Source organism: Neolamprologus multifasciatus, chromosome 9 (genome assembly GCF_963576455.1).
Source record: "Neolamprologus multifasciatus chromosome 9, fNeoMul1.2, whole genome shotgun sequence".
NCBI lineage: Eukaryota > Metazoa > Chordata > Actinopteri > Cichliformes > Cichlidae > Neolamprologus > Neolamprologus multifasciatus.
In genome coordinates, this window is record NC_140447.1 from 25,898,667 (window position 1) to 25,913,272 (window position 14,606).

The following is a 14,606-nucleotide window of genomic DNA, read 5'->3' on the forward strand; positions in this document are numbered from 1 at the left end:
TTATTATTCCACAGTCCAAAATTTCAGTAATGAAGTTACATGACAGCATAGCACTGTATCTACACCAGTATTTGATAACACTCTGCTTTCAAAACTAGAAGAATTGGTTTTCTCATTTCAGCGCCCTCCAAGCAAGCACTGTTTAAAGATGAGGTGATCCTCAGTGGTACCAAGGCTCCAAAACCAACATTTTACTGTTTTTTAAAAAAAATTTGATGCCAGCAACACATTTCCGAAAACAAAATTTGCCTGTACATTTTATGTGCTGACCTATTTCCAATTAAAGATTGTGTTACAAATGTATATTTTACTCAGATGAACCAATTTCTTCAAACACACAATTCAGTGTTTTACCATCTTCCACTCAGAGCTATGACAATAAACACAAAGTGAAAACAGCCTTCCCAGAGAGTCCCACATTTGTGATTTAAACCTTTCAGTATACTTTCATAGCCATGTAGACAACTAATGTTATTTAACTGCAGGCGTAGGGACACTTGTGACCGAGTAATGTAATCCTATCCCATCTCTAAAAACAATAACCAGCATGGTAGAATAAACAAGTGACTTACCATTTACAGGAGTGGTGGCTGGCCCAATGCGATTCTGGGCGCTGGCTCCTCCAGACAGGGTTCGGTTTAGTCCCGACACAGTCCAACTAAAATCCCTAAATCCTCTGCGTGACAAATCTCCACCCAAAGGGTGATGAGATAGCGTCCGTGGTCTGAAGTGCCTCCAGCGGCAAGATTTAATGTTCAAAAGAATCTGGCTGAGGTCCTTCGGTTTTAATGACGACAAGGGTGATGAAGATGGGGGAAGGTGGAAGGAGCTGGCTGGGTCCGAGGTATTGGTTTCTGAGGTACTGGCGTTGGAGATGTGGAGCGGAGAGCTTGGAAGTGGTGAGGCGAGTGGTTCGGGCTCTGGGTCAGAGTCCAGGCTCTGGCAGATGTTGTCTACATCTGTGTGCGCTCTGTCCAACAAGATCCTAAAACATCAACATGTTACGTGAGCTTTTTACTACCAGTCATTAAAGGTCTGTTTACATGAAAAACATGCTTTAGTCATTAACAGCACAACATCAAGGTCCTACGATAATGACTGCACTGAGTGAAGCATTTCCCTGTTTACCATTGAAATAATAAAAATGTTCACTGGAGAGGACCTCATAGGACCTCATTCATGAGAAAAACAGAATACTTTTGTAATGACATTAGTGTAGCTTATTACTTCATAGGTTCAGCTGGGTAAAATTTAGCAAAAAGGAAACAACTGCTGTTAGACGTCTACAGCCTTATCACTCAAACTGTGCAACGCCATGTTCTAGCCCTATTAAAAAAATACTGAAGCACAGTACTACAATTTATACGCATGACTTACAGGTTTTAGTTAAGAGTTTCTTTTTTTAAATAACACTATTTGAAGTTTAAGACCAACTTGCAGTTAAAATACACATTAAAATGAACATAATCAAATCAGTTCTTTGTGTTTTTAATGTATTTTTAAAAAGTGAATGAAACCATTTGAGACCATTCCAACTTTAAAACAATTTAACACCTTTAAAGAGTGTTTGTTACAAAATATCATCTTAAAAAAAAAAAAACTTTATCAACCTACAGACATCCTCTTAAACAAAACAAGAAAGGCAAACAACTGAACCGTCACTGACATTGCAAACCCCACAGCCACACTATTCTTAACCCACTTTCCATGTTTCCTAACACGATCAAGTATTACCATAGTACATTATATTGAAAAGATGTTTCGATTCAGAGCTAGAGGAATCCTTCAATCTCCCTTGGGGAAGTTGATAAGGTCACTGCAGACACTAACAGAACATTGCTTATCTCATGTGTCCCCGGGGAGCAGATACTGTGTGACCCTCGTTTGGTCTCTTTCACACCTGGCACTGAGGAAGCTGCTACCCAGCTCAGTGTATTTATCTGTCTGTGTAAATACTGAGGAGATATCAGAAAAGGCTTCAGGGCACATTTAAGTTTTGTTTTTTTAAACTAAACACATGCTACAGTGACAGGTAAATCCTAAAATGGGACTGTCATGTTCATTTCACCTGCCAGCTTGATATTTATAATAAAATGTGCCTGCCAAACGGTCGCTGGTAACCTGCCAAAGAGTTGGAATGGTAAACAACCTTGGCAGTGACAGCTAACACTTGGCTCAATTTCCTCTGCTCCATTTGATACTGGCAACATTCCTAAACACATTTCATATTTAATTTCTCCAGAATTTGGGGAAGTTGGTACATCATGAAAACCATGAATAGTAATACCTTCGTGTCACCCTTATTGTTCATGTCAGCAACAAGGGATGAAGTACTTCGCAAGAATAATTAAAGAAATAACACTGTTTTTTCTTTTTTGTTAGAGTGGGTTGGGGCGGGTTGATTTACCCAAATGATCTGCACATGCATGACCCTCAAAGGCTCTGTAACAAACAGCCAGACTGAACTCACCTGCCGCCTCTGCCCACACGGCGCCTTGACAAACCTATGCAGCGCCTTGGGATGTTCAGCGAGGTCAGACAGTAGCGGAAGCGTGGGTCGCCGAGCCCACCATCTGACGGGCTTACCCAGGGCCAGCTGCCACTCTCGTCTGGACGACACTGAGGGAAGATAAAGGGAAAAAAACAAAAAACGATTAGATCTGAGAACAAACAGAAGTTGAAAATAAAACAGGTGATTTCATTATTGCATTGTTCTGTCCAGTAGAGTGTGGAAGAGAGAGCAGCCAGACTGGCCAGCCTGCTGTTGGCACTATAAATAGAAGCACAGGAGTCACAGGAGGGCACTCACAGCGTAGTACTGACAGCCGGCCTTCCTCCTGAACGCATAGCAGCCATCTGGGTCATTCTCTTCTTCTGCCTCTGAGGAACCTGAATGGATCTACATGACACAAAAAATGTAAGCAAAGGAAAAGCTAGGGACTTCAATTCATGCCCTCCTAAAGGGAAAATAAGAAATGTATTACTAGCCAAACATGGTTTTTACAGATGGAACACACAATATCAGCTAGGTCACACTGCTTTCAACTTCTGTTCCATGTTTGTTCATGTGTAATATTAGTCTCTGTAAAAATCCCACTGAAATTGCATCACAACAGAAGGGCTGGAACCAAATGTTACCTGTGAGAATGGTTCTTCATCTGAGCTGGGGAAATCATACTGGTTAAGATCCTTGGGATTGAACACAGAGGGCCCTGAATGTTGAGGCGCTGACATAGGCAGGATTTTGGGTTTCTTTTCATATTTCCTTTTGGTTCGAACTGCCTCCGTCTTCTCAGGCTGTGAAGAAGGAAAGGAAATGAAAACATGTTTATACTGCAGTCTGTGTAATCAAGAACGCTTTTCATACGCGACACAATACTGCTGGCGGCAATTGAGTGTTGGTGGTCTATGCACAGGCGCCTAGAGTGTGTGCAGAAACAACAGCAAGTAAAGAGAGGCATTGATATGCAGATGGCGGCACGTGCCAGATGCCGCTGCCTAGCCAGATGGCTGTCCTCCCCCTCCCTCCTAAATCTACCCCATGCCACCTTTCACCCCCAAACTTCCCCAGTGGGACAACCCCTCCCTGTCTGAACACGGTCCAACTTCTGCTAGGATTAGTAGGATTTCATTCAGTCCTTACACTCTGGGGACAAAGCAAACAGAGAGGCAGGGAGGCTACAGTGAAGAACGGCTGTGCCTAATCAATGAAAAAAATAAGGGTTGGAGTGATGAGGGAGGAGGGGTAGAGTTAAACTGAAAATGAACGTGTGTAAATAAAAGCAAAAGGTCAGCCAGCTGGTAAAGGGGAAGAGGAGGAGGCAGAAGATAAAAGAAGGGGAAATGGGTGTCTCATTGCAGGGCAAGGGGAGAGCTGGTGGACACTGGAGCTAATGAAGTTAGGATGACACTGAGGTCACAACTGTGCAAAGTAATTAAGTGCTATAATATGTAAACAAAGCTTTATATCATTACATTTAATGGATAAACAGGATATTTATTGTGGTAAAACACTGTCCAACATTTGCTCCTGTGTGTTGTTAAAAACTGTTATACTATAATAAACTTAAGTACAAATTTGCAGTTTCTTGTGCATAAGGGAAATTATTTTTAATAATTTAGACCTAGTTGTCATTTCAAACCATGCACCCTTTCAGAATGAAAATGCCAAGGTCTGGTATGACTCAGTGTGCCAATACAGAGTACAGCATTAAGCAGCTTGAGTGAATCGACTCAACTAAAGGACGAATTCAAAGTCAATACAATTTCTCGTAGTTTGCTCGCCATTCTGTTTCAACACACACACACAGACAGAGCTGAAAGGAGGGAAATGTGTTTTGTTTTTTTTTTTGTACGATTCCTGATGAACATGTCCTTACTTTCTTGTAGTCCTTCATGTCCAAGTGGTCCTGATGTCTGTACTGGTTACTGCTGGACAGGGGAATGATGGGGATGGTGTAAACAGGCTTCACCAGAGCCCGCTGTGCCAGTGCTTCTGCCATCACCTCACTGCCAAAGTCTGGCAACACATTCCTGGTGGACACAGAGAGAAAGGCAAAATATGAGGAAACTCAAAGCAAAGAAGTTAACATTTTTAGTAGGGGTGCAACGATACACAAAATTCACGGTTCGGTTCGATACTTTGGTGTCACGGTTCGATATTTGTTTGATACAAAAAAATGTTGCTGCCTTTTTAATTTGTAATTTATTAAAATTAGAAATATATATTTTAACTCAAAAGTACAGTTTTTAAATTTAATGTTGTTGAAACAACAAAGTAATAAAAAATAAATAAATCTATCTGATCGAGAAATCACTCATCTTTGGAAAAGAGAGTTTATTACAGAGAAATGGCTCTTTCCAAAATAAAAGCTATACTATATGCTTCTTCTGGGCTATATTCTCAGCAGCATATTAAACATATCAGGTCCCCATAAGGAGAATCATGTGCTAACGGCTGTCTAAATGACTCTGGTAAAGTTTGTAGCATGCGTGCTTGTTGTTTTTGTCTGCTTCCACTTGTCTTTGCACTAGGATGATGTCGGCGTAAATGTGCAGTCATATTCGTTGAGTTCCCACTAGTGCTGTCAGCGTTAATCTCGTTAAAATGACATTAACGCCATAACACGGCAAATCTCCGTTAACGAGTTACCACGGATCGCCCCGTGCGTGGGGCTGGACGGCGTCAACACGTTAACGAGCTAACTGCGCTAACGCACTAGTTCCCAACAATGTAATTGAGCATTGCGTGTCACATCCGACATACTGTTTTACTTTTGTCCATGACGTGCTTACCATCAGGGTCATACGTCACATGAAAACCAAGATAGTTCCAAAGGCCAGATCTGAATGAGGGTGGGGGAGGTTCAATTTGCCACGTTGCAACGAGCTTAGCTTCTGTCTTGCTAGCTTGCGCTGCGCTCAGTGGATCTGCACTCGACAGTGCAGCCTAGGCAGAGTCGTCGAGCGCAGATTCACTGAGCAACAGAAAGCATCGTCAGAAGAAAAGTTGATAAAATAAATGTAAAAAATTTGTATTGTTTGATACATATGCGTACCGAACCGAAAGCACTGTATCGAACGGTTCAATATCGATACGAGTATTGTTGCACCCCTAATTTTTAGTATTACAACTGCACTCCTGCCAACTTCAGCTTTATCAGCTCACACAGTAAGTATGAACAATTATTGGTAAAACAAAGCTCAATCGGATATTTGACAACAGCTCATCTATAGCTGATCCAGTTTACTACACAATAAATCAGCAGCAGTGTATGAGTTGCCGGAAGGAGATAATGCATCAATAAAGAAGCTGGAAGTGTACAGGATACAAAGTAACAGTGCACTCAACTCCAGATCTGTGAAGATGGACAGAGTGCCCGGTTTTTACTTGCGATGACTTCTCTTTTTTGCTGGATGTTAACAGCAAAGCAATGGTAGGTTGGATGCCTTAGAAATATAGAATGCTTCAGAGTTTCACAGTGAGGAGCAGAGTTTGTTTACTTGGGCCCCATAGATCGCCTTACTATGGGACGATCGTGGCTCAAGGGTTGGGAGTTCGGGCAAGACACTTCACCTACTGGTGTTGGCCAGAAGGGCCGATGGTGCGATATGGCAGCCTCGCTTCTGTCAGTCTGCCCCAGGGCAGCTGTGGCTACAACTGTAGCTTGCCTCCACCAGTGTGTGAATGGGTGTGTAAAGCGCTTTGGGGTCCCTAGGGGGGACTAGTAAAAGCGCTATACAAATACTGTATCGGATCAGAAATGAATAGTTGGATCAGTGCATCCCTAATATTTACTTCAGGCAACATTGTCAGTTTAACAATAACATTAGACATAATAATACGAAATATTACACACTTAGGTTCAAGTTGTTTTTATTCGCTTCAGTCTTAAATTTTGTAGATGACATACTGTCATGAAGACCGCTCGGCCTCTAACAGATGCATCTCCCACATAGTTTTAGTTGACTATATTAAGCTTGGAAATTTGTGTAAACTACTTCAATTTATCACTAACATTACCATGAATAATGTATAACTGCTAACATCATGCAACCACAGTTTAAACACAAAAGAACCTAAACTTTGATGCACAGTAAGGGCTTGAGACACACAAATGACAGACTGCACCCACCAGACATTACACCTGAGCCCCTCTACAGCAGCATAGCATCATAAAGTGACCGGGAAAAACTACCTACTGGGAACAGAGTGGTCCAGTCTGCGAGTGAGCACTAGCTGTGATGCGCAGGCAGAAACCAGGCCGGGATAACAAGAGGAAATTGAAATGTCACTACAAATCAAAAGCACTTCAAGGAGAAGGGTCCAATTTAAGCTCACGCTGACAGCTACTTTCAGAGTAAATTCATTCCATTCGGATGTCATGTTTAGATGGATTGCAAAGGCTCCACTGGGGGGTGGAGGGAGGACAATCCAAAATGAAGTTCGGGAAAACACAAAGTTTATATTTTATAATACAGAGATACAGTCCACTATACCGCTTAAAAGACTGGGGAAAGCAAAGCCTTGACCAGGACCCAGACATCACTGAGCTAATGTGGTCCAAACACTACTGAATAAACAAGGTGAACTTTGCATGGAAAAGTGCATTTAACTGTGACCCCAATTAACAGGAGCAGTGAAGCCTAGCCTTACAGAAAATATGTGGGTGACTTTTGTATGATCGGTCATGCAAACAAGCATTGTGCTGAATTTCAGACTTGGCAAGTAAACAACAGGGTAATCAAATATGGAGGTTCACCACATAAACTGTCCAAAACACCACACTGTTATCATCTCAGCTTCTTAAGATGTTATCAGAAAGCATTCCCAAAACAGGACAAGGGCACAGCCGTTAGCTATTACCCTGAATGACCTGCTTTTGAAAATCTCATCCAATCAGATAAGTGGGGCATGCAGTTTGAGAGTACAAGTGAAAAGGTCTCCTTTATAGCAACTACTTGTCTGACAAGGTGCAGTTTAGTCAACTTTCTTACCTCTTTTCCACAATTTCCAGTGTGAGGTGCAACAGTTCCCTCTTGCTCTTCTCTCTTCTTTTGATCATCTCTAAGATGGTGACAGCTCGACTCAGGTCCCTGCGCAGCTTCAGCATCTTCTCATATGAGGCCTCATCATTCTTTCGATTCTGAAAACGGAGCAGTGATGATTCAGTGTCAGAAATCTAAATTCCAACATTTTGCTTGTGAATACTGCATCAATACAGAAGCGTAGCTGCAATAGACAAAAGGTGATTAATCACAATGTTACTGCAAAAGTCAGCAAATCACACAATCTAAAAAAAATCTTTTTTAAACACCAAAATAATGACATATTGTGAGTTAAATATTGTGATAATCTCATTCCGTGAGGTGTCTGGTGGATGTCACCTTAAATTAGTTTCCATTTTAACTGAAAACCTTTAAAAAGGTTAAGGTATGGAAATATTCAACTGCTCATCTTTCATCTTAGGGGAACACTACTGTAGGGACAAAATATTTATCTGCCTCATCTGAACCACTTTAAAACCAATATGTTTTGACCATACCAAAACCCATGGGAACTGCTTATATAATTACGTTGGTAAAAAGATAATACAAGGGTTCTAGGTTTTTATCTTCAAAAGTTGGATTGGTGAAGCCCCAGTAGACTTCTACAACTCAAATATGCACATAAAATATAGGTCAGCATAATTTATGTCCTTTAATTTGCCTTTATCTTACTCATTTTTTGGCTAGAAAGTCCTACCTTCCTAGTTTGCATCTTCTCTGTCCGTCGGCGAAAGGCCACATAAGGGTCGCTGGTGCTCGAGCCATCCCTCTTCTCCTGCTTGACGCTGGGGATGAGGCAGCCACCCTTGCTGGTTTTCCTCTTCCGGCTCCAGTAGTCAAAGACCTCCTTGATCAGTTCATCGTCCTCCTTCAGCAGCAGTTTGGCTTCCTGTAGACTGACAAGCTACAGAGCAACACAGGCCAGACCAAGTTAGTGTAATGGCCTGAGCCACATCATTCTGGAAATAAGTGCTCAGCTATCTGTAATAATTAAGCCCAGCTGGTTTAAACAAGCAGTCACTATGAACAGACCAAGACACAACAAAACAAAGGCTTTAGATTTTAAGCAGTCACGCTGCCTTCAGGCACATCACATAAACTCATATTTTGTCTTTTTCAAAGTCACGTGAAGTGCTGATTCGTCAAAGAAAAGTCAGAAATAGTAACTTTTAAAGAAACCACTGACAAAGAGAATGACAGGCCTCCCAAATGACTAAAATACAAGTTAAACATAATGGAGTAATGCAAAAAGGGACTCAGAGTGTACATTTTATTCAGTGTAAAGTGAATAAAAAGACTTGTGTGCATGCAAAGCAATACTTTCCCCACACAGGGTTACACATACCTGCTGTCCACTGCCTTTTTCCAGCCGGTCTATCATTTCTTCAAACTGCAGAGCAGTGATTTCCATTTTCTTCTTCAGCTTATTCACAAACGTCTCATCCTCTGAATCTAGGTCATAGTCTGGCTGCTCTGTATCCAAACTAAAAGCTGTGGGAAAAAAAGAAAAAGAAAAAAAAAAGAGCTGGTTACTGGAGAGACACATGCAGCCAAGAAAATATTTCAAAGACATTGCAGGAATGAGGCTGCTGAACTAAACAAAACATCACTTTTCTGAACAATACCAGCCGAGGCTGCAGTGTGTATCAAATTGATGAATCAATATTAGATGACTGTGACACATTTCAGTCAGCAAAGCCTGGGCTTACAATACAGAGACTTTATAATTCACCATCATTTTGTATTTAGCAACAGTGCCTTTCAAGCAATGTCAATAACACAACCCATAGGATATAAACTGCTGAAGCCTTTATCTTCAGCCAACTGCAGCCGAACTTTGCTCAAAAAATAAACAGCATTTTATCATAACAAAGCGCTGTGCTTCAGTTTAGTTCAATTCATTCAATAAGGCAACACTTTAGGACAAATATGAGATGTGAATTTAATCTACTATTTGAACATAAATATTGCCCCTGGCTTTGTATTTTTTTTGGCCCTGCCAAGCTGACATTGAGATTCTGCAGAAAATAAATTCAAAGTGGCTGTCACTACTGTGGCCCTCAGGTGAAAAAATAAGATGTTTACTGAACAGCCACTATCAGAGCCACTGTAATCAACACATTAACCTGTCAAAGCCAGTGGCATTTGGAAAAGCTTGCAGTGTTACCCTCACCGCCCCTACATTTAAAATGTTAAGATGACTGCCAAATTATGGTGAAAGTATCTGCAACAGCAGTCTCAAAGTTTGACATTTCACTAATGCGAACACAGGACATTTCATGGCTACAGTAAATGCCAAACAACAAGACTTGATCTTAAAGTTTTCTTAAGAAAAAAAAAGCAACAACTATGTGTGTCAATATTATGTCCACATGAGAAAGCTCTAACTTTCAGAAAACCGTCCAGAAAACATACAATATAAATACACATCTCTTAGAAAAGCGCTTCTAATTACTAGAGGTGGGAATCACCATACATACCACGATATGATATTTTCACAATACTTAACGCACGATACGATATTATTGCAATTTTTTAAAATATTTTGCAATATTCAGATACTGTACATAAAGGTAAACTTTATCAATATTCATTTTATATAATAATCAAAGTCTCGCACTTCAGTCAGTTTTATTGACAAACTGAACGGTTTGTATTACAGTCTAGTCCAACTTAACTGAATGCAACCATCTGGTACAATTATAGCTATTCTAAACTATGCAATTTATGAAAACTATGCAGCCCACTCAGTACCTGAAGAATTTGAAAGTAAATTAAAACAAAATATAATTTTACATTAAATAAAAAAGTTTTAAACTTAATTCAAATAAAACATGTCTTAAATTAAAATAAGTAAACTGTCATGTTTATTGCTGCCAAAAAAGTTAAACACATTTGGACAGTGAAGGAATGTCAGGATTCTTGCTCAGAAAAAGGATCAACATGCTCTGAAGTCAACAAAATATCACGATACTACACGGTATCGATTTTTCCCCCCACCCCTACTAATTACTCACAGGTTTCTCATCAAAACCACAAACACTAAAATCTCTCAATCAGCAGAATAAACACCCTGAAGCCATCCGGTGCAGCCAAACAGCAACATCACCACATGCTCACAGACCACTAACACAGCTAAGAAGATAATCCACTTGCACGCAGCCTGCTACTCACGCTGTATGTGAATAAGCTGCTTTGGCATTTTGAACTCCCCGGGGTAGAGGGACTCGTAGTGCGTGATGTTGCACTCCGCCTCGGGGACGGGGATAACCATGTTGTCCCGCTTCTCGCCATATACCTGCTGCGCCGAGATGGCCCGCTGGAGATGGTGCTCCTGAAAGAGAGAAAGAAGCTGCTGTTTAGAAAAAAATGTAAAGACTTCTGCAGTGATCGGTATCTTGATTTGTCAAGAGAAATTAGTACACAAAGAATTATTAAAAAAAAGAAGAAAAAAAGACTCCGGATTGTTTTCTTAAACCATCTTGTTTACAAGTTGACAAACTAAAAAAATCTTTTAATTACTTCAATACTCATTTTACACATCACCCCCCCCTCCCCCTTCATTTCATTCTGTTGTGCATCTGCATGTGCGTACAACAGTGTTTAATGGAAACAATAACAATGAGTGATTTAGTTAAGACCAAAAGTTGTTTCATTATGAGGTGCATGATATCGTTTGACTAATAACCATGAGCAGTCCAGATGTTAAAGAACGCCAAGTGCTTAAAGTATTGTACTTAACAGGATAATAAATGTGATCTGTGGCCTCAGACCTCTCACATTAAAGAGATTACAGCGTAAACCTCTCACTGGACGAGCTCCAGAGGAAGGTCTGCGAGGACAGAGCTGTGAAATGTTTCATGTACATAACATCGAGTATCCGTATGTAAAACCAAAGGATGCACGTCAGGACTGGCTGATATTAGCCTTTTTCTGCAAATGTCTTAGGCTGGCCAATGATTATGGTCTGGCTGGCTTTCATCAGTATATTGGCAAATAAGATGACAGCGGCTGATGTTTATCTATTGTGTTGGCACAATTTAGCGCTGCCTAAATGTTGTTTTCATTTTGGGGATTTCTTTAGTTCCCTGGCACAGAAGAAATAATACAAAAAACATTGGCATTGCTTATTCCATCTGTCACACTGTGAAATACAGAATTATGAAATTCTGAGCCAATGCAGATGTTTGAAATATTTTTGGCTGATAGTAGACTGAGGTACTGTTTACATCTTGTGCCAGAAAAAAAATCTATACTCAAATTTACACCCAAAATTAACCAGGATTTAGTTTAGTTTTTGTCTTCCTTGAAATCAACACCAGGATAGTAATAATGTTTTCTTAGTTGGGCTTCATTTAGTGAAGCATAAACACCATTGTTGTTTATCAAACAGCAATAGATACCACAAGAACAATCACAGACTTCTGTTAAATAAGGAACCCCAGACTCAGCTTTGTAAATCCAGCCTTTCGTATACCTGTTTAAGAGGCAGGAAACCCCTGCAAACCAGTTTAAAGTCTACAATCCTTTTATCACACAAACCTTTGAATGAAATAAACACAGAAACAAAACAGAAATTTACACTTAACATATAAACATCAACTACTGCAATCTTACTTGTCAGTGCAAAACATGATGGCAGTTGTTCAAATACAAAATGTTCCAAAACAGGAAAGGCCTGCTACATGAATGGTCATCTCTCCATCCCTTGTGAAACTCTCACTGGCTTCATATGGTGCTGCCAACATTTCCTCTTCCTCTAGGGTGTATTCATCATCAGAGTCAGGGACAAACATGTCAGCTGGGTCAAAATAAAAATCGCACTCGTCTGAACATCCCGCACCTCCTGGGTGTGAATCCTCTCCAGTTCCCTTCGCTCATTATCTTTCAGTGTTTGTGTGGCATTTCTTAGCTGTCATTTTAAACCTAATCTCAATTCATTTGTCTAGGCTTGTCTGGCAGGCAAAGCATAATATTTATCATAGTTTGTTATGTCTATATAATGTATGCCAACACAGTAATGATGTCTCACAGAAATGAGTCATCAGCAGGAGAACAGCGTAGGAGTATCAGCAAGTGCACTGCCATGTCAATGAGTTGGGAAAGGTGAGCTTCACAGTCAGCCGAGTTGGACTTTGTAGCATGTGCTTTGTGGCAAACACCTCCTATTGAGCACCCCTCAGGTAACCCCACTATCACTCACAACAATGACTCATTATTATTTACTGCACCTCTCAGGTGGAACAAATGGAGAGAGGAGAAAAAAAAGTTTACATATATTCTGTTGCCTATGTTGAGCCAATGGATCGTATTAAAATACCTGCAAAGTTTCTTCAGCTGCAAATCTGGTACTCCAACTTGGCAGCAGAAGCATAAACGTGGGCAAATGACTCAGACGGTTTGACTCTTGAACTCAGCAAGTACAAAATGTTTTCATATTACACAACTGATAGTTACCTGAAATATGTGTTGTTTGGAAGAATCACACAAAAACATCAATCTTTTTCCCCCTGTATAAAACAGTGTCTTAATTTTCCAAACAGCATATTGCTCCTCGTAGGGCTGTGCGATATGACCGAAATCTCATATCCCGATATAAGAATTCTATCGTCCCGATAACGATATAAATCACAAGAATGTAACATTTTCTGTAAATTCTGTGAATCTCGGGCAGCTCGACTTCCAGCTGCGCGTCATGTTGCTGGAGTCGAGTGTTTTAACAGATGCATGAATACATTTTTTGACATAAGTTGTAACGGCCGCCGTTTTCTTTATGAGTATTTACATGGCGTGCTGCGGGGAAAAGCCTTTTCTAACGTTTGAGTTTAAGGTTTATTTTTTAGCACCTTTTTTACTTTTTTACTTCTCATCCGTAAATAATCTGCTCTTTCACGTGATTCAGTTTATTTTGAAAAGTCTCAACAGGAGCTTGAGCTTTATTGTGAAAGGTTTATGTGGAAAATAAGCAAGCGGACACGCAATGCTGTTACCGTCATTGTTGCTAACCACAACGCATAAAAACAGGCGCTTGTCCGTCCATAGTGTGGTTATATTACATATAAGAGAAAGAGAGAAATTAATATAGCCACTACAGTGACCATTAAAAAAAACGATGAAAAAATATTGCCATAAACAGTTTATTTTGCGACACCTTGAAACAAACGATAGCGTAAAATGAAACGATAGACGTTTTTATATCGTCATCCGATATATATATCGTTATATCGAACAGCCCTAGCTCCTCGGAGTTCAGAATCAGTGTTATTACTAAATGACAGAAGTTTAAGCAAAGCTCTCACTGATGCACTGGCATTAAGATCTGCATCAAAGACACTGCAACTTACTAGCACTGCACGCTCACTCTGTAGCGCACAATATCTGTAGGCCTTTTATTTGTGGTCGATGCAACAGACGGCCAATTAAGTCAAACCAACTCAAGATCCGTCTTGCTCTAACAAGTATTTTAACAGAGCTCCTACTCATTTTACACTTCACACACGTTTTCTCAACGACAGTTTATTGGCTAGATTCTGAAATGTGGGTCAATGTTAAGAGATACCAACTGCGCCTGGCAAATATGACCACAAACAACGACTCAGTTTTATACACTTCCACACTTGCATGGGTGTCTGAACTGCCTTAAATATAATTCAAAGCCACGAGGAGCTCTGCATGGAGTAACAGGGGAACCATATCAGAGCTGTGAACTGGCATCAAAGGACACAGCATGTGCCCAGAGCTGAACCATCTGCCCCTTGGAAACCCATCAAGCACCATCTACGCCAAGAAAAACATCTTATTGTGTCAACTGTGAAAGTGTTCACCACTGAGGATTTTAGATATCATCCACAACATCCTAAATCCCAGCATTTCCTGCTTGCCGCAGGCTCTAAAAGAGCACAAGAGAGAAATACACAACTTTTTACCAAGCACTAACTTAATCACAATCTAAAGCTTGAATAGCACTCAACCAAGAGTGAATTTGGCACGGTTACACAAATTGAAGGGTCAGGACAAAAACAAAGCGGCAGATTTGGCTGCGACTGCGAGCATGAGCA

The 14,606-nt window shown here is 40.5% G+C and overlaps 1 protein-coding gene and 1 long non-coding RNA gene across 4 annotated transcripts in view; one reads left to right on the plus strand and one right to left on the minus strand.

Moving 5' to 3' along the window:
* The window catches only part of LOC146511673 (enhancer of polycomb homolog 1-like), a 35,459-nt gene that overhangs the window by 10,661 nt on the left and 10,192 nt on the right, over positions 1–14,606 (minus strand). For all 3 annotated transcript variants that reach the window (XM_085173050.1, XM_085173051.1, XM_085173049.1), the window contains exons 3-11: positions 10,723–10,882; positions 8,894–9,039; positions 8,246–8,452; positions 7,498–7,646; positions 4,380–4,533; positions 3,139–3,297; positions 2,810–2,899; positions 2,471–2,619; positions 573–985 (exon numbers count right to left, since the gene is read on the minus strand). In XM_085173050.1, coding sequence (XP_085029176.1) covers positions 573–985; positions 2,471–2,619; positions 2,810–2,899; positions 3,139–3,297; positions 4,380–4,533; positions 7,498–7,646; positions 8,246–8,452; positions 8,894–9,039; positions 10,723–10,882 — 1,627 coding nt within the window. The remainder of the gene's footprint in view (positions 1–572; positions 986–2,470; positions 2,620–2,809; positions 2,900–3,138; positions 3,298–4,379; positions 4,534–7,497; positions 7,647–8,245; positions 8,453–8,893; positions 9,040–10,722; positions 10,883–14,606) is intronic.
* LOC146511674 (uncharacterized) lies at positions 5,915–7,825 on the plus strand. The gene is made up of 2 exons (XR_014876156.1): positions 5,915–5,997; positions 6,235–7,825. It is a non-coding gene; the product is annotated as an uncharacterized LOC146511674 (long non-coding RNA).